This window comes from Thamnophis elegans, chromosome Z (assembly GCF_009769535.1).
Source record: "Thamnophis elegans isolate rThaEle1 chromosome Z, rThaEle1.pri, whole genome shotgun sequence".
Lineage (NCBI taxonomy): Eukaryota > Metazoa > Chordata > Lepidosauria > Squamata > Colubridae > Thamnophis > Thamnophis elegans.
Genome location: NC_045558.1, coordinates 110,881,316 through 110,904,564, shown reverse-complemented (window position 1 = coordinate 110,904,564; position 23,249 = coordinate 110,881,316). Strand labels below are relative to the sequence as shown.

The 23,249-nt window shown below is 40.2% G+C and overlaps 1 protein-coding gene across 1 annotated transcript; it reads left to right on the top strand.

Annotated features, from left to right (window-relative positions):
• The first annotated feature begins 21,162 nt into the window (after positions 1–21,162).
• LOC116523005 (olfactory receptor 14A16-like) lies at positions 21,163–22,062 on the top strand. The gene has a single exon (XM_032238148.1). The coding sequence runs from the start codon at positions 21,163–21,165 to the stop codon at positions 22,060–22,062; it is 900 nt and encodes a 299-aa protein (XP_032094039.1).
• The last annotated feature ends 1,187 nt before the right edge of the window (positions 22,063–23,249 follow it).

Below are 23,249 nucleotides of genomic sequence, written 5' to 3'. Positions count from 1 at the left end.
TAATGTACATTTTTACAAATTTGTAACTGAGCCAGAAATACTCAATTTCACATAAAATGATGTAAGCAAATGTAATATCTGTACAAATTATAAATATCCAACATTAAAAAATATTTTCATAAATGACTTTATAAGCACTTTAATAAAGAAATTCTCTTACCTTGAAGCTTATTTGCTTAAAAGACGACTCTTCTGATCTGTTTAAATATAAGTATTTTTGTTGTGCAGAGAGAAATTTTGTCATCTTGCTTGCTGTTCATTCCTTTGGGATCATCACAGCATTAGCTTAGCTTATGGAACATTGGGTGTGGGAATTGTTTATTTGGCTGGGGGTAATAAATTTCTTTATCATGCTTTTGCTTTTGCTCAGAAAAGAATTGGCAGAGTGGTTGATATCTATGTTGTGTCCAATGAATGTACAGCCAGTACAGACCCTGGAAGTTTAAGGGTAAGCCTTTTTGTTTTACACACACATACCTTAAACAAGGAAGTGGCCTAGTTCATTAGGACAATGAAATTCACAGTTATTGCCTTGTTGGATGTTTATCAGGTAGGGATGGAGCCTTTATGGGTGTTACTTAGTTTTCCCCTTACATGGCTGCAGTTATGCTTCCATTCTGAGCCTGATAATGAATATTCACAAGTGCAGACACAGCTATCACTCATTGAAGCCACTGATGATGCTGCCATTTGCATCAGATCAACCTTTGAGGATGGCGTGCCAAGGTGCAACCAAACCTATAACATCGTTACAAGACATGCTGAGCTATCCTATAAGATGGAAATCATATATGACCAATGCAGGGAGCTGTATGGAAATTATACCCATTCCTATAGAAGATTTAAAATAATTGAGGAAGCCTTATTTTTCCCTTATGATGGAATTGAAGCTTATGTTTCTAACAGGTTTGCCTTATGTGTGGAAGGGGAGATGTGCAATTGGATATGTTAAAATTCCTCCCCATATGAGACTGCTACAAATGAGGCAAAAGAGAAATGTGGCTGGACCTCTAAAGCCTGGAAGTCTTACACCAATAGTGCTTGAACCGAACAAGAGAGAGGGAAATGTCTTTTTGGATTTAATGCAAATGACTTTGAGTAGCTCATATTTTTGTGTAAAAAGAAGAGACTACAGTTTCTGATAGAATGGCAACATGTTTGTGGAAGAATCCGTGTCTGGAAAACACCATAGAACTTAATAATTCTAATCTTTCACATATTATCATCCACTTTGGGAGTCCACAAAAGCCCAATAAGTGCACTCATCAGAAAAATCTGGTGATAGAGTTGAAAACAGTATTGCCTGCTAATTATTGTGTACATTACAAGGCTCCTGACAAAAAGGCAGGAAAAATCATCTACGTGCAAGTGCCCACTGATCATGTTTTTGCTTGCACTGAAGAGGTAGGACTAGAGGATGCAGGGCTAGGGTTATAGTTACCTAGGGATGATTTTTATTCTGTGGCTTGCATGCTTATGCATGCTTATCTTCGCATGCCATAGGAGGTCCATACACTATTGGATGCTTGACTACTCATATGGTAGTAACTCATTTCAATGATAAACTGCTTCTTTTTATGAGATGATGAATCAAAGTCTTTATCATAAGAACAGAGTATCACCTAAGAAGGTAATGCCTCCACCTATATGTCATACACATCATACACATCATGCACATGATATTGATGATATCAGAGCAGGTACAGAACCTGTAGATGGAACTCATGAACATGAACATCTAGTTCATGCACATGATGGTGGAACATGACCATGTGGAACCACCTGTAAGGGGACAAGAGCCACATGTTGTTATATAACCAGGTGCATATCCTGCAAGATGGTCTACAACACCAGTGAATATTACCAGAAATGTGGTATAGGGGGAAGAGATGCGTGCTTATGCTTGGCCATCATGCTTGTGCCTTGGCTGAGAGTGCATCAATGAACCTTAATTAGTGATAGCTGCTTTAGCTGATGAGATGGGTGTGTGTGTGACCAGACCGGAGTGACAATTGATTAGGACTTCGAGAAACTTTGTTGTGTCAAAATTGGAGGTTGTTTCAATTCCTTGAAACAGCTAAATTCAGCTAAGCCAGATGCTTTGCACATCATAATTACACATAGAACACATGTCATTGAAAGCTCTGCTTTTGGGAATGTTTGGAATCATTTGACTTCCTGGTTGCCAGACTTCTCTTCACTGAAGGAAGCATTTGTGGGAATCATATAATCATTGTGTTATGCTTAGTTACTTGTGTCTGCATAAGATGTGCTTAAAGTGTATCAAATGTAGTCAGTGCTGCTTGATTTGCTTCAGAGGATCTAAGTGCTCAAAGAAGAATTAAGCAGAAGGGAGCCCAGAATTATGATGCAAGAGATTGAGAATTAATTCACCTGAAGTTATCCAAATAACTGTCCTTATTGGAGAGGGTGAATTTGTTGTAGCAGATTGTGGTTTTTAATCTACTCACGAAAGATCAGGACTTGAGACCACGAAGGAAGAGAAACAGATTTATTGGATGCATCGAGTTCAGCGTGTTCACACACCAACATCTGAACTGTCCGGGCTATGCCCAGGGCAGTGATTTTATACCTTTAATCAAACTTCATCAATCAGAGGGCGTTTAAAGAGGCGTATTCATACAAAACGTAAAAACCCCTGTTCAGAACAGGGAAGTACGTCTTGGAAAAATACAAAAGCAGATATTCATACAAAAGTATCAAGAACAGGAAAGCTGATTTTGTACCAACAGTTTTCTGCAACTTCTCTGTTCTATCTCTCCCCCACGTCTGGCTTCCTGTGCCCCTCCTTTACAGAGTCTTGCCACACTGTTCAGCCCTATTTGTAATACTTATGAGGAAGTTGGGGAGAGAGTTCACTGCAGCTAAAAATCAACTTTGGGACTCCAGGGCACTGGAATAAAAGCCAAACTAAAATGAATTTATAAGGTCCATTCTATTAAGACCACCTAACCTGGCCAGCCACTGGTGGGTTTACCTGTGCAACCCATGCTGTATCATTCCCCCTATTGAAACTTCACCCAATCCTAAGATTACTGTGTAGTTTCATAAATGGCAGGTTCCTCTCCATGAAGCATGAGCCCAACATATTTGCTCGAGCGTCCTTCTTCTGAGCGTCCCACCAGGGCCAGGACCTTTGCAGTGGCCCATTTCTCCATCAAGAGGGGTGAAACCCTGGCAATTTCGGGAACCAGGAGTTAGAAGTGGAGGTTAAATCAAATCCTTTCCATTCCTGCCCTTGGACATGAGTGAGTTGCCTCATTTCTGTGGTGAGCTGCTTAATGACACGTCCAGTCTCATCAATGTGAAGGCAGCAATTAAACAAGTTGAACTTCCCACAGACCCTCCTTCCCTTGCGTGGAGGTAATCAAGAGCCAATCGATTTTGGTACACTGCAGTACAGAGTTTGTGAGTGGCAGTGGAGAGGATATTTAAAGATTTATCAATCCTTTCCCCAGCCAAGTCCAATACTGCCTGCAAATGCATGATTGAGTTGATCATGTAAATGGGGGTGCGGTAACCCCAAGACCCATCCTCTGCCCAAGTGTCCCTCCCATAGGTGCATATGATTCTCTCTGAGTTCTGCATGTCAAATTTCTCGTATTCAGCCAGTTCCTTACAAGGAAAGTTAGAGAAGGCTGTGTCTACCTTCCTCTTCTGACAGATGGGGCCTACTGAGTCATACACCAGGACCCCTAGCACCTGTCGTGATTGGATGGGCAACAGATAGAATGAAAGTTTTATCCATCCAAGAACACAGGGAGGACTTCGTAGGCCAATGTGCCACGAATCCAATACATGTTCTCCGGGGCTTCCCAAGTGCCATATGGGGTTTGTGGCTTTTTTTCCATTTTGTCCTTCTGTGGATCCTGCAGGCAATGAGTGCATTCCAATGGAGAGGGGGTAATGGCCTCCCTTGTGGCCCTGGGTTCCCTTGGGGCTTCCCTTGTGGGCCGCCCCTCGCACCCTCCTGAGGGGTGCGTGTGGGATGGGGGTTCCTACCCTGTTGTAGGAGTGGCTCCAGAACCACCATTCCCTTTCCCTGTGTGTTTAGGGTGGCTATAGCTGTTCTGCTGAGGTTCTTGTCAAGTGTCCCCACATGGCATTGATATGTTTCCAAGTAGTTGGATTGGGTTATCCAGATCTCCAGGCGACTGGCTTTAGCACTAGTGTTGCACGTTACACCTATATGCCAGTACTTACTCAGGTCTTGTGCATCCATGCTTGACAGATTTTCATCCTCTGACCACCATTGTAGAAACCACTGATTCCCTATATTCCCAATAAGCTGACAAGTTATCTCCACTATTATGGGAATCTGGTCATAAGTTATGTCATATTCCATTTTCAGACTGAAATCAAGGGGTGCCCGCTTCACCTGAGCCCTTGTCCTTTCTGGAAAGGGGGTCTGGGAAGGGTCTCTGAATGGGCTTTTTTGCGATGGCACCTAATGGTCAAATTGTATCATTTGTTTGGTGCCCAAGTTGTGACATTGGGGTTCATGCGACACTGCCAATAGTTCCCTGTCTCCTCTGAACAGGGGGATGGCCCCTCCTCCGGATGGCAATTTAATAACCAGCGTTCATTATACACAAAATGCAGTCCCTGTTCACCCTGATAAAAGCAGTTTTTGCAAAGGGGGAAAGGCCCTGAACCCATTTCCTCTAGCATTGGCTCAGAAGTTACCAGTGCAGGGGAGTCATTTGTAGAGGTGAGGGACCTAGCTTCCATTTGTTGGGGAATACCCTCATTATCCACATTCCCCCTATAGGAAAGGATGGAGCAGGAGAGGGGGTTGGGTCTTCGTAATCAGTCGGAACCTCCCACACCCCCAGTGGGGCCTCACCCTTTGCTCTGGCCTGGATTGCCTGATAGAGATAAAGAGAGTCAATGAGAATAGAAATGAATAGGAGAAAAACCACGATCAGAACTGCTGGCATCAGGCCTCTCCTAATGCACGCAGCTCGGCGTAGGCGCCAGTCAGTCTCCATGGCTGTGCCTGGGCATTGGACGGGGCGGAGTTTCCATGGTAGACGCGGTATGTTGCCTGTGCGATGGGTGTCGACGGCACCTGGAGCGACACCTGCAGAGGGCGTTGGTTCTTCACCACCTGTTCGTAAAGTGACAGCTTCCCGTGTGTCCGCAGAAGAGGTGGCATTCCTCCTGGTGTTTCCGAAACGTGAGGTATAGAGGCTTGGCAGGGTCACTGGAGGCCTTCCAGTAAGCTTTCGCAGCTAATGTAAAATGGGTCCAGTGAATCCAAGGCCTAATTTCAGCTACCTTAACAACAAGGGGGGGGGGGGGACAACAACAGTATACGGCCCCCACCATTTGGGGCCCAATAGTTCCTTCTACCAGTCCTTCACCCAGACTTCTTGTCCTGGGTGGAAGTTGTGGACTGGAGTTACAATTACATGAAAACGACAAGACAGAACATATTTTTGCAATTGGTGGACTATGGCATTCAGGGCTTGCAACTGTTTGAGCTTCACCATGTCTGTAACTTGGGGTTGGGCAACACCTGTGGGCCAAGCAAATTCAGAACCCTCCCATACTACAACTCAAATGGCGAGACACCCAACTCCTTGATGGGAGCGCACCTCTTCGCCAGCAATGCCATGCTGTGTGCATCTGGCCATTTGAGATGGGTTTCCTGACAAATTTTGGCCAACCTATCCTCTACGGTGCGATCTGCCCTCTTGACCCTCCCACCTGAACTGGACCTTGACGTAAAACCATTTTTCCTAAGTGCAAATGCCTATGCAGGGAGGAGACAGCATCCCATGCCAACTGCTGGGAAACAAACACCTTTGTCCGGCAGAACCCACCACCCATCTAGTAGTTCCGCCCCTATTGCTTCAGCTTGCTGGGTTCTGAGTGACTATACGGTGGGGGTTGTTCTTCCTGGGCCGGGGTCCACAGAGTAAGGCAGGTGGCCTGTAAAGAAGGGGATCCAAGGCCACTGCTCCGGCAACTCGATCAGCTTTGTTGTTTCCTCTTTCAGCTGTCGAAACCCCTTTCTGATGACACCATACATGCATAATGGCAACTTGTTTGGGGGCCCACACACTGTCCAACAAACACATAATTTGGGGTCATATCTGATGTCCTTTCCTCCAGCTGTGATGAGGCCTTTTTCCTGTGAAGAGCTTTTTCTTTAAAGCTCCATGGACTTGGACGGTTAGGAAGGCCTATTTGAACTCTGTGTAAATGTTGACTCGTAGATCTCATGCCAATTCCAAAGCCTTGTGAGGGCATGTAGCTCTGCCAAGCGGGCACTGGTTTCCGGTGGTAGGGGCATGGCTTCCCACACATCATCAAGGGTGACTACAGCATAAGCTGCTTTTCTTATGCCCTCATGGAAAAAACTGGTTCCATCTGTAAAAAGGGTTGCATCCGGGTTGGAAAGGGGTTCGTCCTTCAAATCTGGGCGACTGGCATAGGTTTCTTCAATGGTTTGCAAACAATCATGAGTAATTTCAGAGTCTGGTTCAGGCAACAGGGTTGCTGGATTCAAAGCATATGACTGAACAAGCTTGATGAGGGGGTTATGTGTAATAAGCCCCTGGTATTTCAACATTCGTGGATTGGTAAGCCACAAATGACCTTTCTGGTCTAGGACAGCCCAAAGAGCATGGGGGGGTGTAGATATTTAATTGCTGTCCAAAGGTGAGCTTATTGGCTTCCTGGGTAAGTAGGGCAGTTCCTGTCACAGCCTTGAGACAGGCTGGCCACCCTTTGGCCACCTGATCCAGCTGGCTGGACAAATATGCAACCAGACGATACCATGTTCCCAATTTTTGGGTCAGTACCCCAATGGCCATATTCTGCTTAGCGTCCACAAACAACTGAAAAGGCTGTCAAGTCAGAAAACTAGGAGCCTGAGTCACAGCATGCTTCAATTCCAAAAAGCTGTTCTGTTCCTCTTCCTCCCAACTCAAGGGTTCCTTTTCCATTCCCCTTGGTAGCTCCATAGAGTGGCTTTGCTAACAATGCGAAGTTGAGAATCCAAATGCGGCAAAACCCAGCTGCTTCCCAAAAGTCCCTTAATTCCTTCCTATTTCGTGGGGCTGGCAATTGGCAAAGGGCCTCCTTCCTTTTATGGCCCAGAGTCCTCTGTCCCTATTGGATGTCGTAACCCAAATATCTAACCTCCAATTGCACTAATTGGGCTTTGGTCCGAGAGGCCTCGTAGCCTTTCACCTGTCGGAGGAGCAATAGGGCTGCTGCATTGGCATGACAGGCTTCCTCCATCTGGCCTGTGACCAACAAGTCAGCTACGTCTTGCAAAACCACAACAGATGGGGCAATGTCTAAAAGTTCCAAATCCATGGCTAATGCAGCTCCAAATAAGGTGGGGGAGTTTTTTCAAAGCCTCGACGCAAGCGTGTCCAAGCATATTGCTGCTTTCTGCCTGTGACTGGGCATTTGAAGGCAAATAAATGCTGACTTTTCTGATTGATGGGGATTGCAAAGAAAGCATCCTTTGAATCAATGACTGAAAACCATTTTCCTCTGCATGCCATTGAAGGGCCTCCTGTGAGATTCATGTCTCCTGGGGCAGCTCGGTAGGGGGGGGGGATCCTAGGGCGGTCATCTTCCCTTTCCTCAGGGGGTGGAGCCCAGTCCTGGTTGAGGCACTCCCCTCCCCAGTGGCCATGTTCGTAACAGAGGGCACATCGGTTCCGTCCCAAGGGTGGGGCCCTGTTCCCCTCCCTAATTGCTGCCGCGAGCACTTCTGCTTTTTTCCTGCATCTTTAGACTTTTTTTCTTCTCCTCGAACAAGTCCTTATTGACGAGAGTTTTTCTAGCTACTTCCATAAGCTTGTTGAGGGGCTTCCCCAGTGCCCCTTCCAGCTTCTACAGCTTGTGTCGGATGACTGAGAAATAAAGGCCATAGCTAGCATCCGAGCATTTTCAGGAAGGTTAGTGGTTACCATAAATAAAAACCTCGGGGCTTTCGGCAGAGTTTAGACATTTTAGTGGCTGGCTTTCCTCCCAGCCGGACAGCTCTTACAATTAACTGTTGATGATTACGTAGCAGAGTCAACTGGTGGGGGTTATAGGGGCTCCATCTCGGGTCCCTTGAAGGGAATCATTGCTCAATAAAGTCAGCCAGATTGGTGTGAGCAGGGACATCAGGTTTTAGAATGTTAGACACTGCAATTCTAATCTTCTCCCTCTCTTCAGACTGCTCTATCTCCTCTTCCTTCTTCTCCCAAAATTCTGGTGAGCTCAGAGGGTCCCCATCCCCTGTCCCTCTGACAGGACTTTCTTCTGACATCATAGAGGTCACAACGTCCAGCCCTCACTCTATCCACTCCACAGATGCTCGGCTTGTTGATGCCCTCAAGTCTCCTGAGCTACTAGGTGTAGCCCCCCTTTGGCATGGTCGTGGTGAGGGTCGTGGTGATCCTCTTCCTCTTCTGGCAAGTCTTCTGGGGCACTAGCTAGGATTGGTGGTCTCCGCTTGGGACATTTGGGGTGTGCAACCCGAACAGCCATAAGAATACACTGTTGGTCTTTGGCATTTGTTTTTTTAGCCAAGCTGTCTCCTCAACAAATTGTACTACACGTCAATATACGGATCCTGTTTGATAAGGATCAAACACTAACCTATGGACATTCAAAGCTATGTTGGGATCAAAAATGCCTTTGTTGGGCCACCCAAAACCAAAAGTGGGCCGTTCAGATTCACAAAACTTTTTAAGCTCATGCCTGCTCCACTCAATGCCATAATCCTGAGTCACATATCCTTCTTTAAAATGATTTAACATACATTGTAAGGGGTCAAGGGAACACTGCTACCCCCCAACTCCTCTCAGGGTACCAGACAACAAAAATTTAGCAATCACCCCACACAGGCTTCTGACCCAGGATACCGGATGGACGGCTATCGTAGGGAAATGCAGTAGCCCCCCCTCAATCACTTGCCTCATGTACTTGGCTTCCCTCCTGCGATGCTGGCCAGCCTTTAGATGCCTTTAGATGCCTGGTCTCTGGTCCTTCTCTGGTGGTTCTTGGAATCGCCAAACGCTGCTGCCAGAGCCCTCTGTCGCTGGGAAGTCCCTCGGATCAAATGGGTCCGTTGGCGCCAGGGAGGTCCCCCTGACAAGATGAGCTCTGACACTGGGGTGAACGTTCCAGAGGGTCCCAAAGACCCCTCAACTCCTGGCTGGCTCGCCAAAAATGTTGTAGCAGATTGTGGTTTTTAATCTATTTACGAAAGATCAGGACTTGAGACCACGAAGGAAGAGAAACAGGTTTATTGGATGCATCGAGTTCAGCGTGTTCACACACCAACATCTGAACTGTCCGGGCTACGCCCAGGGCAGTGATTTTATACCTTTAATCAAACTTCGTCAATCAGAGGGCGTTTAAAGAGGTGTATTCATACAAAACATAAAAACCCCTGTTCAGAACAGGGAAGTACGTCTTGGAAAAATACAAAAGCAGATATTCATACAAAAGTATCAAGAACAGGAAAGCTGATTTTGTACCAACAGTTTTCTGCAACTTCTCTGTTCTATCTCTCCCCCACGTCTGGCTTCCTGTGCCCCTCCTTTACAGAGTCTTGCCACACTGTTCAGCCCTATTTGTAATACTTATGAGGAAGTTGGGGAGAGAGTTCACTGCAGCTAAAAATCAACTTTGGGACTCCAGGGCACTGGAATAAAAGCCAAACTAAAATGAATTTATAAGGTCCATTCTATTAAGACCACCTAACCTGGCCAGCCCTGGTGGGTTTACCTGTGCAACCCATGCTGTATCAAATTGAGAGAATGCTAGAACCTTGAATTATTTGGGTAAATTAGATAAGGTTATTTGAGGAACCTGATAGACTCCCTCGTGAATATCTGACCAGCAAGTAAGCTTTTCCGGAAAATCACAGGTTGGAGCATAACCAGAAAGTTATAGTGACCTGATCCAGAAAATAGACTGATCCCTCCCTTTGTAACAGGGAGTAACAGGACATGTTTTGCAGGAAGCCGGTAATGATTTTGTTGTTTATTTCTGGAAAACGAGGTCCTTTGGGGCTTCTGAACATGTATGGAGAATTTCCATGTACTTTTCACATTGTTCTTTTTTGCACACAACTGTATTTTCGTATCCCAATTATGACACATATGATATGTCATTTTGTGTATTTAAGGTGTGCCTATGTATCTTGTAGCTATTCTCATTTTCTTGGGAATCCACTTGTGCAAGTAACATAAAATAAAATAGGTGCTTTTTGTTGCCCATTGTCTCCTTGACTGTTTTTTTTTAGATGTAGAAGATATATCTGGGATATTTTTCTCACAGTATCACTACAAACAAAATATAAATTCCTACCAAGAGGTTGCATCAAGCACTTTCATTAAGCATTATATGATTTAAAATGAAAATATAATTAATGTACTTTTTTATAAATTTGTAACTGAACAGAAATGTTCTATTTCATATAAAATGATGTAAACAGATGTAATATCTGTACAAATTACAAATATCTAACATTAAACAATATTTTCATAAATGACTTTATAAGCACTTTAATAAAGAAATTCTCTTACTTTGAAGCTTATTTGCTGAAAAAGATGATTCTTCCAATCTGTTTAAATATAGGTGTTTTTGTTGTGCAGAGAGAAATTTTGTCAACTTGCTTGCTGTTTATTCCTTTGGGATCCCCACAATCCCCACATCAATATGCAAAGTTTATTGAAATACTTGTAATCAACTTATAATATTTAGAATATAGTGACTGTGTAGTATTTTTATTTTTAATTTAGAACACATCCTATGAGAAGCTGATGAGATTACTTAAAGGAAAATCGTCAATTTTCATAAGATCATTTTTATTTATTTATTGTTTATAGAATATGTTTATTACAAGAAATATTATTCCTTTTTGCAAATGTTTTATTTGTGGTGCAATTTGTTGCTTTTAAGTGCGCAGGCTGGAGCATGGTTTATGTGTCTCAAAGTGGCTGCTTTTCTATGCGCAGGCCATGTTGGTGCAAGGCAGCTTTGCCAGATTTTGGGTGTTTCTGTGTGATACCTGGTTGTTTAGGTATTTGTGAAGTGGTTGCTGGTTCTGTGAGCTTCCTGGCACTGTCCTTTATAATTTCCAACAATGCCTTGATGGTTTTTATTTCAGTGGCTTTATCTTTCCTGTCCTTAGGGTTAGGGGAAAAAATGGTTTCATCTGCAATCTTTGGGAGGGAAGTTGTTATTTTTTGGTGTTTGGGGTGTGTGGGTATATAATATCCCACAGTTATCTCCACATTAATAATGATCAAGTACTGGCTTCTGGGGGAGGAGCCTGCCACCGTCGGGAGCTCAACGGAGCTTCTCTCAGAGTTCTGGTCTGTATATCTTATAAGATCTATAGATATCTCCCCTTTCTGGCAGAAAGGGGCAGGGAGAAGGTCAGTCGTTAGGATCTGTTTGTAATTCACAGCCTTTTTTTTCCGCTGTGAATGGAGAAGAGGTTCAACATTAGCTGAGCTTTTACTCCAGCCAGTTCTTCGCAGCTGCTTTTTTGCAGCCCTAGGCAGATTGCCCCCCCCCCAGGACAAAGCTAAGCTATTTAAAAATTAATCCGGGCGGGGACCATTCCTGAGGAATTTCTTCTATTATTATCCAAAATACCAGCTTCAACTTTATAAAAGGCTCCCTTTTCTAGCTGCGTCACAAGATGGCGATCTTATAGCTTTTGTGTTTGATGTGACGTACTTAGTCAGCCCTACTCTCCTGAAGGCTTCTCCGTATTAACTGTTAAAAGATTAACTGAGGGGAGCAGAGACTTTGATTGTTGGCTTGCTTGATCGCTTGTTTTTTATTTTTTTATTTTTTTGGAATGGCTCCCAAATCTAAACCGAAGCGCTTCCTTAATAACATATCTCAAAAAATTGCTATGAAGTCGCTGCCCTTGCCTCCTACGCCCTCCACTGGAGATTTGCTAACACAAGAATTTCTTCTCAAAACGCTTAATAATTTCAGACAGGAAATTAATCAACTGATATCGGATTTATATGATCAATTTGATGCTAAAATTGCTCAAGCAAAGGAGGATATGATCGGAGTAATGACAGTCATGACAGATTATATTGCTGAAACGGAGGATAAATTGGAACTTTTGGAAGAAACCAACTCTAATTTGACATCCAAAATCCAAACGTTACAACAGGAAATTGAAAATGCTCAAAAACAACTTGTCATGATAAATTATAATAAGACTGCATTTGCAATAAGAGTTAGAGGACTGCGTGAAAACGAACAGGAGAATTTGAAACAGATCTTCTTTGAGGCTCTTAGCTGCTCGGTGGGAAGTCCAGGACTTAACTTTGATTGGCAGATTCAAAAAATTTACCGCCAGAATTCGTGGGTAGCAAAACAGCGACAGCTTCCGAGGGACATAATTATATACTTTACCACAAGGGAATCCAGAAATGTGATAATACAGAGGCTTTACAACAAGAGGTTGAGAATTGATGGACAGGACTTGATTGTTTTTAAAGAAATACCATCTCAAATATTAAGAGCAAGGAGAGACTACATTTTCTTAACTGAAGAACTCAGAAATTCTCAGATTCCATACAAATGGGAAGTCCCAGCTGGCATTACAGTTACCTTTGAGAATCAAAAACATCGCTTTAATTCTGTCTGTGAAGCCCGAGAATTTTATTACAAGACTCTGAAGGCGGGACTTCCTGATTCATCCGGACCTGGAGAGAGACAAGGAGAAGGAGAAGACAAGCAGCGGGATACGTGGCTACAAGGCGGAGGGTGTTGCTTTCCTCTTCCGGAAGGGCAGAAGAGTAAAGAATAAAGACTTAGCGATGCTTTTAAAACTTCATGATTTCTGCCTGGTATAAAATGGAAAAGTTGTATATTGATGATGAGACATGGAGGCTGAAAGAAGCGCTGCTGATTGTGGACACATATTGTATATAAGATTTGTTTGAACTCTAACTCAAATTGCGCATGAATTATTTTTCTAGGCGAGGAGAGCGGAGATCGCGATCTTCTTGAGTTGTGGTCTGGGACGAACGGAGTTGGGAGGTGCGTGGGAGATGGAAGGGTAGCGAAAGCTTAACTAGACTACTTGGGGCTAGAATGCAAGCTGATGTTTGTATGAATTGCTATTTCAATATAAGGTTAAGAAAGATTAGTCAGAGAGTCTCCAGGAAGGTGGAGTAAATATGTGAGGAGCAATGGACGCGGATAAAATATATACGTGGACATGGGTAAAGGCAGGGTGGAAGGTAAAAAATTTACACGTGGATGTGGGTAAGGACAGACTGGGAGGTGTTGGAAATGAAAAATGAAAGAAGTACTTGAGTTTAATGGTTTTATAGAAAGGTTTGGATATTTGGATAAAAAAGAGATAAATTAAAGGTCTGAATAGATAGATAAAGCAATGAGACCTTTAGTTGGGGAACCCCAATTGATTAACTTACCTGGTTCTAATATAGTTTGAAACCCTGCAAGTAATAAAATAACCGAAATTTGGAATGAGCCACATTGTTTAAGATTTACAGATGATGGGAAGCTGTGTTAATGTAGTGGGTTTATTGATCTTTCTTGTTTTTCCTTTTTTTTGTGTGTCTTTTTCTTTTCTATTTTTTACTATTCCCTTTTTTTTGTTTTTCTTTTATTTTTTATTTTTTAACTTTAAAGTTAGTTGGTTTTATTATACTCCAGTGCTTGTTAAAGAACTATGCCGGGTATGGGACCTGGGAAGCCGTAAGGGGGTTAGGGAGGGGGGATCATAGGGGGGAGGGGGGAGGGTGGAAATACAGTTTCAATTCTTAGAACAATAAGAATTCACTTGTATACTGCTGCTCGCTTTTCTTTTTTTTTCTTTTTCTCTTTCATTTTCAAAAAAACAAACTGAATAGATTAATTGTAGGGATACACCAAAGTGAGGAGTAGAGGGAAAGAAGAGGGAGAAGTAAAGAGGGAGTGAGAGGGGAATGTAAGGAGGGTGAGATGGAGGGAGGGGGAGATGTCTGAGGGGGAAGGGAAGTAGAAGAGGGGAATGCTGGAGGGGAGAAATGAAAGTTGGAGGGGGAGAAGAAAGGGTGTATGGGGGATTGAAGTGTTATGTTGGGTTTTTTTATGGTGGATTTTTTCCCTTTTTTTTGTTTTTTTTGTTACGCACAGTATATAAGTGATTGTATAAAATGAAAATGAAAATGAAATAAATAAAATGTGTTGATAAATAAATTAAAAAAAAGGTAAATAATGATCAAGTACTAATAATATTTCCTTATACATTTTAAGTGACCTTTCCTTACATAATTGGTTTTTTTTTTCATACTTTTGGATTTCTAATTTCTGTTTCTGTTAGTTAGCAATTGATAAAACAAATCCCATGTGAATTGATAAAACAAATCCCATGTGAAAAAAATCCCATGTGAAGCCTCCTTGATTTTAATTGTCAATTTATTCATTCTAATATTTATTCATTTTCATATCTCTGTTTTTTCCACTGTTGTGCAAACACAATTCCAGCAGCTGTTAACATGTGTAAAATTAAATATGTATTGTATTCCCTTTGAAATGCCCAACAAAATATTACTGGTTTTAAATCCATATCTTGCTTTACCATTGCTTTTAACCATGACACCACTAACTCTTGAATAGCTACTTGGTCTGTTCTAAGTAATTCATATTCATATGAATTCATATATTCCTATTTTTTGAACTGAGGAATAAATTTCAGAAAAAGAAATCTGTGTTCCTCTTTGAATCTACCTATGACATTCATTCTTGATCTAACTTCTTAGATGAAAAACTATATATTTCCTGTTTGTTGGGGGACATCCTTCTTGAAAAGACTGTACATTGTTGGGTATACATAGGTCCCTTTTGTTACCTGTAGTGTAGTCCTCAGATTACAACCACAACTGAGTTCAATATTGTTTTATTTCTTCTGCAGTTCATATTATTTAATAGGATGAAGATGCAACAGAGTATGACTGCTAGGATAGTCATCCTTCCTCTGTAAATAGCTGTTTTATTGCTTTGTGTGCTTGTTTCATCCTTAACATAGTAGTGCAAGCAATTAAAGCCTTCTTTTCTGTATCTCTTTGTGCAGGCCATTCATTGGAGCAAGATGGTGAATGGGTGACTTCAACACACAAAAGGACAGTAATCTTCCTTTTCTATTAATTTGTCTGATGGTTTCATCCTAATGCAGTGCATGCAATGAAAGAGTTCATTTCTGTGTCTCTTCTTTGTGCAGGCCATTCATTGGAGTCAGTGATATTGAAGACTGACAAAGACAGTCATCTTCCTTCTATAAGTAGCTTTTTTATTGTCTTGTGTACTTATTTTAATCTTATTTAAGTAGTAAGTACACAAAATAATAAAATACCTTCTTTATAACTTTTTGTAGATCATCCATTGGGACAAAGAATTCAGTGACATTGTCTTAGCCACTCCCATCCAGTCACCTGACTGCCAAGCCACTCCCATCCGGTCAAATGACTGCCAAACCACTCCTATCTGGTCACATGAATGCCAAGCCACTCCCACCCAGTCACATCACTGGCAAGCCACTACCACCCAGTCACATGACTGGCAAGGCACTCCCACCCAGTCACATGGCCTGCAAACCACTGCCACAAAGCAGGCCACACCTACAGAAGAGGTTCCAAAAATTTTTGAAACCCACCACTGACCCCCACCTTGTTGCTTTTTTGCAAGGCCTTGTAGACATGGTTTTGTCAGTGGGTTTGGGGACCCCCATTTGGAGCCAATTAAGTAGCTTATCTGATTCTGTTGTTACTGCCAGAGGATGGGGTGAGGTTAAACAGTGGGTTTTCTATGCTGTGCATTACCCAGAATAGCTATGTATGTCTTGAGTGGTTATATAAATTTGCTTATTAAATGAACCAGTGGGTGCCAATTGGATCATTATATAGCTACACAGAATAAATAATATTTAAATTAGAGATTTAATAAATAAATAAATTAGTATTATCTAAGGCACAGGATCTTAATCCAGTATAAAGGATTGATATGTTCCTTAATTAGGGGTGTCTGATGCATACCGCATTAAGGATCACTATGTGACTACATGGAATAAATATTATTTAAGCTAGAGGTATATACAAGAAACAAGACCAAAGACTGCAAGTGTCAAGGTCCTTCAAGATACAATATCTTGTTACTAGTAGCTTGTCTCTAAATACAGAAATAAATGTCAATACATTTAATTTTTAAATAGTGCAGGCATATGAAACATACAAGGAATCAAACTCAGCCACCTCTACACAAATACTTTCAGATAATAACTTTGATGGTCAAATGAATAAGTCATATTGTATTGGTAATGAACACTCACAAACAAGGCCTAGATATTTTGATGTAATATCTATTTCTCCAAATGCAAAACAATAATAAAAGAAATGAGTATAAGATAACTGCACTTTTTCTTATTTAGTAATTTAGATTTTCAAAGCAATATGATAATTGGACTTGGCCTCTAAGGAATTATAGTGAAACACAATAGAAAACAAAGGGTGACATAACTGCTGTTCTTTTTCATTCTTCATAGCATATGAGAAGAGGCAACATATAGCAGGTTGTCTTCCAGGAAAAAAATTAAGACCACAAAAACATTGGTAAGTGAAGACAATCATGACTAAATCTTCAGGATTATTATAAGTGTATAATTCTGTTTTTCCCTCAAGATCTGGTTATTAGCCTTAATGTCTGAATTATGGCAAAAGTAAGCTAATGCTTCAGCCTGGTGAAAATATATGACTTGACATGTATGTATTGTTTTGAAATATTCATATAAGGAAACTAACTGAATTTTACACCAATAGTATATCATGTAAGCAGGTTTCATAAATCAGATTATCAGAAGAAATGTCAGATATGTTGATGCTTAATGATCACAATTAGAGAGAAGAACTCTTTTAAACATTCAAAGGTATTATTTATTTATTTACAAGTTAGCATGAAAGGAATCTAATTTTGCTTTCCTCACATAATATATAATGATTTGATTATATTGTTTAAATAATTATTTAAATTAACACAGATCTTAAATAGACATAAAGTCATTATGGTTAAATTGCAATTATATGTCCATCTACATATGTAAAGCATTAGATGACAATTTTATATCCAAATTAAATCAAAAGAGGTTATTGTCAAACAGGGATATATAACATTATACTCCCTCCCCCCTCCCTCCCTCTCTCTCACCCGCCCTCTCTATCTCTCTCTCTCTCCCCCTCCCCCTCCCTCTATCTCTACCTGTCCCTACCCCCATTTCCATCTCATCTCTCCCATCTTCAAGTTTGGTTGGATATATATTGTGGTAGTCAAATAATTATTTTAGGAAAATTGAAATTATTTGAAAAATATATTGCTCCTTATGATTCAGATGTGTATTTGATTTACTGCCAAGTTAGTACCCCCTTTTTTTAAATTTCTCAGCACTATGGTCTCATTCTCCAAAATGATTTTTTGCCAATGGAATCCATTGCATTGTAAGTTACCCAATATAATCTAGAAAGAAAAAAGTATTATATAAATGTCTTAAATGTGTGAAGTACATTTTGCATTTAATATTCAAATTTGTCAAGACCCTTCTGTAACTTAAGCCTAAGTGTTGGCTATTCAGTTTGGTATCATCTGCAAATTTGGTGAGTTCCTCCTCATCTAAATCATTGATGAAAATATTGAAGAGTAAAAGGTCTAAGACAGATCCTTCATTGATTCTCCAAGATAACATATCTTGCTTACATTATATTCTTGGAATTATCCATACTGTATGTTGGATATCATATTGTTTTATGGCACATATAATAATCTTAATTGGTTTCTTTATCTCATAACTTGTGAATCCCAAAGGTAAACTGGTAAATAACAAAATATTAGACATAAATTATGTTAGTACATTTAGTAGTAAACTTTTTTAATCTTATAAAAGTTAATGTCAAGTGCTTCCCATGAAGAGCTTTCTGGATGATAATTCGAATCTTTAACTGTATCTGCTAAACAGTGCAGCTTCATGGAACATGTAAATATAACACAGGTCTGCAAAAAAACAAAATCGAGAGCTGTTTTGGTTATTCCACGTAATCTTTATGTTTTTTGGTGTGCTGAATCTGAAAATGACCTCCATTTTGTCATAGGACAAAATTTAGGTAACTATGTTAAATAAGGTAATACCTCAAAATAAATGGAAATAGACTTATAAAATTAAAGTTTTATTATAATATTTTCATGAAAATCCTTTTTTGAACTGAAATGAGCCCACCTACACACACTAAACTCGATTCTTCTTCCTTGTGAGGCTCCTCTTGGTGCACTTATGCTTGTGAGTAGCATCTGGAATGTCTCTCTGAAGCATCCAACAGTAGTCTGACATCATTGTAATGCTCCATTTTCCCTGGTATCTCCTTTCCATCTCTTTAATGACTTGGTGGAATCATTCACCTTGTTCCTCACTCACAGCTCCCAAATTTTCAGGAAAGTAGTCAAGGTGGGACTGGAGGAAATGCACTTTCAAACTCATCAGGCAACCTAAAGCTTGAAATGCTTTCAGCATTCTTCTGATGATCTTTTTGTAATGAGGATCTTTGTTATTGCCTAAAAAATTCTGTACGACTTCTTTAAATGCAATCCACCCTTCTTTTTGAGGATCCGTCATGATATTGTCAAACTCTTGATCAACTATAAGCCTTCTAATGTCTGGCCAACGAACACACCTTCCTTCAATTTTGCCTCCGACAGGCATGGAAACTTGGTGACCAAGTATTTGAAGCATTCTCTATCTCTTGGAAGTGATTTTATGAATTGCTTCATCAATCCCAATTTTATGTGGAGAGGTGGTAGAAGAACTTTATGGGAAGATACCAAAGTTTCTCAAAGGACTTTTTTTTCACTGACTGTTAGCACCCTTGGCTGCCAACTCTTCTTGGTCCAATGATTTTGTCAGTCTCAAATGTCCCATAGACATAGAAAACAAGGGTATTTGGTATACCAGCTTGTTGCCCGAGCAGCATGCACAAGACCTTCAAGTCCCCACACACTTGCCACCCATAGTCTTCATATTCAAGTTTACGAAGAACCAATTCCAAGTTCTCGTAGGTTTCCTTCAAGTGTATGGAGTGACCTTGAGCCAAGGTGGCGCAGTGGTTAAATGCAGCACTGCAGGCTACTTCAGCTGACTGCAGTTCTGCAGTTCGGCGGTTCAAATCTCACCAGCTCAAGGTTGACTCAGCCTTCCATCCTTCCGAGGTGGGTAAAATGAGGACCCGGATTGTTGTTGGGGGCGATATGCTGACTCTGTAAACCGCTTAGAGAGGGCTGAAAGCCCTATGAAGCGGTATATAAGTCTAACTGCTATTGCTATTGCTACACGTTTTACTCCACGTTATGGAGTAAAACTGCTTTGAGACTTCTTTTTGAAGAATCTATAAAAAGACGCCATTGCTCTGAATCATATTGGATTTTAAATTGACCCATCAGACCTTCGACATCGATGCAATAACCAACTTGTCTTCCTGGGTGAAGTAAGGAACGAACTCCTTTTCACGATGTCTGAACCATGAAGATGACACTCCTGGCAACAATAAATTCCTGCTTTTCAGCCTTGATCCAAGTTATTCAGTGGCATCTTTGGGAAGATTCAAGTTTCTTACCAAATCATTCATCTCCTCCTGAGAAAACAATTTCGGTCTTGTATCATCTTCAAAGTCAGAACTTGATTCGTCACCTGGTTCAGGTATGACTTCACCTTCATCGGAGTTAGGTATCTCTTCCAAGATAGCAGGGGGCTTGGGTACTGGTATATCTATATGGGGGATGGGACGAATTGCTGAGTGAATTTTGGGTATGAAATGGAATGCTTCCATTTGGAATCCCATAACGGAGAGATTTTTCCTTACCCTTGAACCAGTTTCAGAGGTCTTCAACACACCTTTTGCACACTTTATGAGGTGTCCAAACTTTATCTTGATCTCCAATTTTTAGTCCAAAGTATGCAAAGTATACTTTTTTCACAAAGTCTGTAATATTCTGCTGTTGCTTCAACACTGTATATTCACCACAGATGAAACATAAACTGCCTGGTGAATTAATACACTTTCGCAGAGCCATAACATAATGGTTGAAGAATGATAAGCTAACATGAATTGCGATGAAAAAGGGTGAACAGCCTAGAACCAAGAACCTGACGATGATTCGTGCACAGGTGTGGCATGCAGGAGACAGCAGCTCTGTGTCTGTACACAAGATGTCACAGTGCTGCCCACCCCCCCTGCACTGACCGGAGATGCTGCTATCTGCCCTGTGTCTCCCTCCCACTGGATTCTTCAGGAAAGATTAACCCCTTCTACCATTAGAAGCACAGTTTTAAAACTTGCTTAGCTTATGTATATATTGCTGACCATCAGATTTACAGTGCTATATTTTTTTTACATAACTCGGACAAACCCTTTAAGGTTTGGGGTTTGTTTTTTTTTGCATTTTATATCTTAAATGCACTTATGTGAATTAATTAATAGAAATTTGGACTTTAAATTTGGATAAAAACCATAATATAAAAAAATACCAATTTTTTTTTAAATGATAAATTTGAAGACTATTTTGCATGTTGTGGCAATCATGATGTCTAGGAGTTTTTTGAATATTTTATTTGTTTTCAGCACACCAAAATACATGGAAATTAGATGAAAATAATCAAGCAGCTTTTTAGTCAAAGACCTGTGTTGGATCCATTCATCATTGACTGCACCACAAAGTTTGGTGTCTAAGTCGTCTTACAAGTTATCTATAAAGAATCAAATCTACAGTATATGCCAGATTTCTATAGCCATGTTTACCTTATTCAGTACTATATTGTCATTTTTAAAAATGTCTTTTAGATAGCAAAATTGGTTTGTTATAAATTGGCATGTATAACACAGAAGGAAAATAGTATCATTTTTATTTTGCATTTTTAAATGTATCAACTCCATTTTACATTTTGCAAACAGGTAATATATTTTATTTTAAACATGATTATTATAACATATTAGTTTTCATATGTTACTATTGCAATGAATAATTCCATACCTATATTTATTTCCTAGACAGACAAATTTCCTAGGATACCCTCTTTCTCTCTAGAAGGAATCAGAGAAATAAATGGCCAACCAATCCTTTGTGACAGAATTCCTTCTGATGGGATTTACTGATGATCGTGATATGCAACTTATGTATTTTGTGATGTTCCTTGTGATTTACTTACTAGCTTTAATTGGGAATTTACTTCTTAGTGTTGCTGTGATTTTGAATCACCATCTTCACGCTCCCATGTATTTCTTTTTGGTCAATTTGTCATTCTGTGATGTTTGCTTCATCTCAACTATAATTCCTAAAGCCATGGCTGCTTCTTTGACAAATAACAAGCAGATCTCCTATGCTGGATGTGCTGCTCAGGTCTTTTCAGTTTTCACCTTTGCAGGTTTTGAACTTTTTTTGCTGACTGTCATGGCTTATGACCGTTATGTGGCCATCTGCCCCCCTCTGCAATATACCCTAATGATGAACTGGGACGCCTGTTTGCAAATGGCAGCTGCTTCCTGGATAATCAATTTGATCCATGCTTTGCTCCACACCATTCTCACATTCAATTTAAATTTCTGCAAATTCAGTAGAATTGAGCAATTTTTCTGTGATGTTCCTCACCTATTAATGATTTCTTGTACTGATACAAGAGTCAGCCAAATTCTGCTTTTGGTTGTAGGGATTACCGTAGATTCATTATGTAGTGGGTTCATTTTTATTTCCTATGGCTACATCTTCTCTGTTGTTTTGAAAATTCCTTCAGTTCAAGGCAGATATAAAGCTTTCTCTACATGTACTCCCCACCTGACTGTCTTTTCTTTATTTTTGATATCTGCTGCATTTGCTTATATGCGGCCCCAAAGTCTTTCCTCCCATACTTTGGACTTACTCTCTGCTGTTCTCTACACAGTTTTCCCCCCATTCCTCAATCCCCTTATTTATAGCTTCAGGAACAAGGACATCCAAAAGGCTGTGTGAAAAATGCTTAAAAAATACAATCAGAATTTGCATTTTCTTTAAATGTTTTTGGTTACAGGATTTGGGTTTAATTTTGTCACATTAGAAATAAATAATAAAAATGTTGACATTTTTCCATCTATCAATCTGTGAAAGACTTTGATTTTTCACTTTAAACGTCTGTTCTTCGTATTATTTTTTAAACCACCTCTTGGTGGTTATTCTTGGAATTTATACAGTCTATCGGACTGTAAAAGGAGGTAGAAAAGATGTTTGGAAACCAGCCTCACATACAGTACACTACACACAAGAAAATAACAGCATAAAACAATAAAACAACTGTTGCTGTCAGCTCCAAATATATTTTGAGCCTGAACCAGGTTTTTACATTTCTGAAGCACAGGGAAAATCTGTATGGTTCATGGGCAAATAAATGTAACAAAAATTATTGAAAACCGCCTTTATGGATGTTTTTTTAATAGTATGTGTCATTTCGAACAAAAATATTTCTAAGTGGTAAGAACCTTCTTAACTTAATTCTGTGTTTGCATGACCAAGGTGAAAAAGCAGCAGACTCTCCTTTTGATCAATTCACCAGACATCCATGTGTAAATGGAGCCAAAATTATTGTATCAGAAGTTGAAAAAGGTTATTTATTCAAATTATATTATTTTCCCCAGTATCTTGAACTTGAGGATGATAGAAAGATTCTTATCAAACTGAGCTTTTTGTCTGCATTCCTGATTTTAAGAACAATTTCATGTGGTATATTCTTCTATAAGTTTGAAACAACTGAGTGTGGTATATCTTACATAAGATTGGTGCACTCATTGTTCAAAATCTCCCTTTAAGAAAATGTCATGCAATTTTAAATAATGGTCTTGGAAAATAACTGGGCTATATAAAATATCGGTTTAAACAACCTGGCTTTATATCCTGTGAGAAATTCTTGTTACTAAAATGAATTAAAGCAGTTAGAGCCATTTTTTTAGATTTCAAGTGACAAAATTCCCAATCCAACATTAAATTAACCCAACTGACAATTTACTTTTATGCTTATTGTGTCCAATGACAACATTCTTTTTCTTCTCTTTTTCTTCAAATTATATTTTACATGCTTTCTAACTGATAGGTTGGCAGAAGCTGGGACAAGTAGGACCAGAGCATTTTCTTATCTCCTACTGCTGCTATCAGAAGGAAGCTGTGGC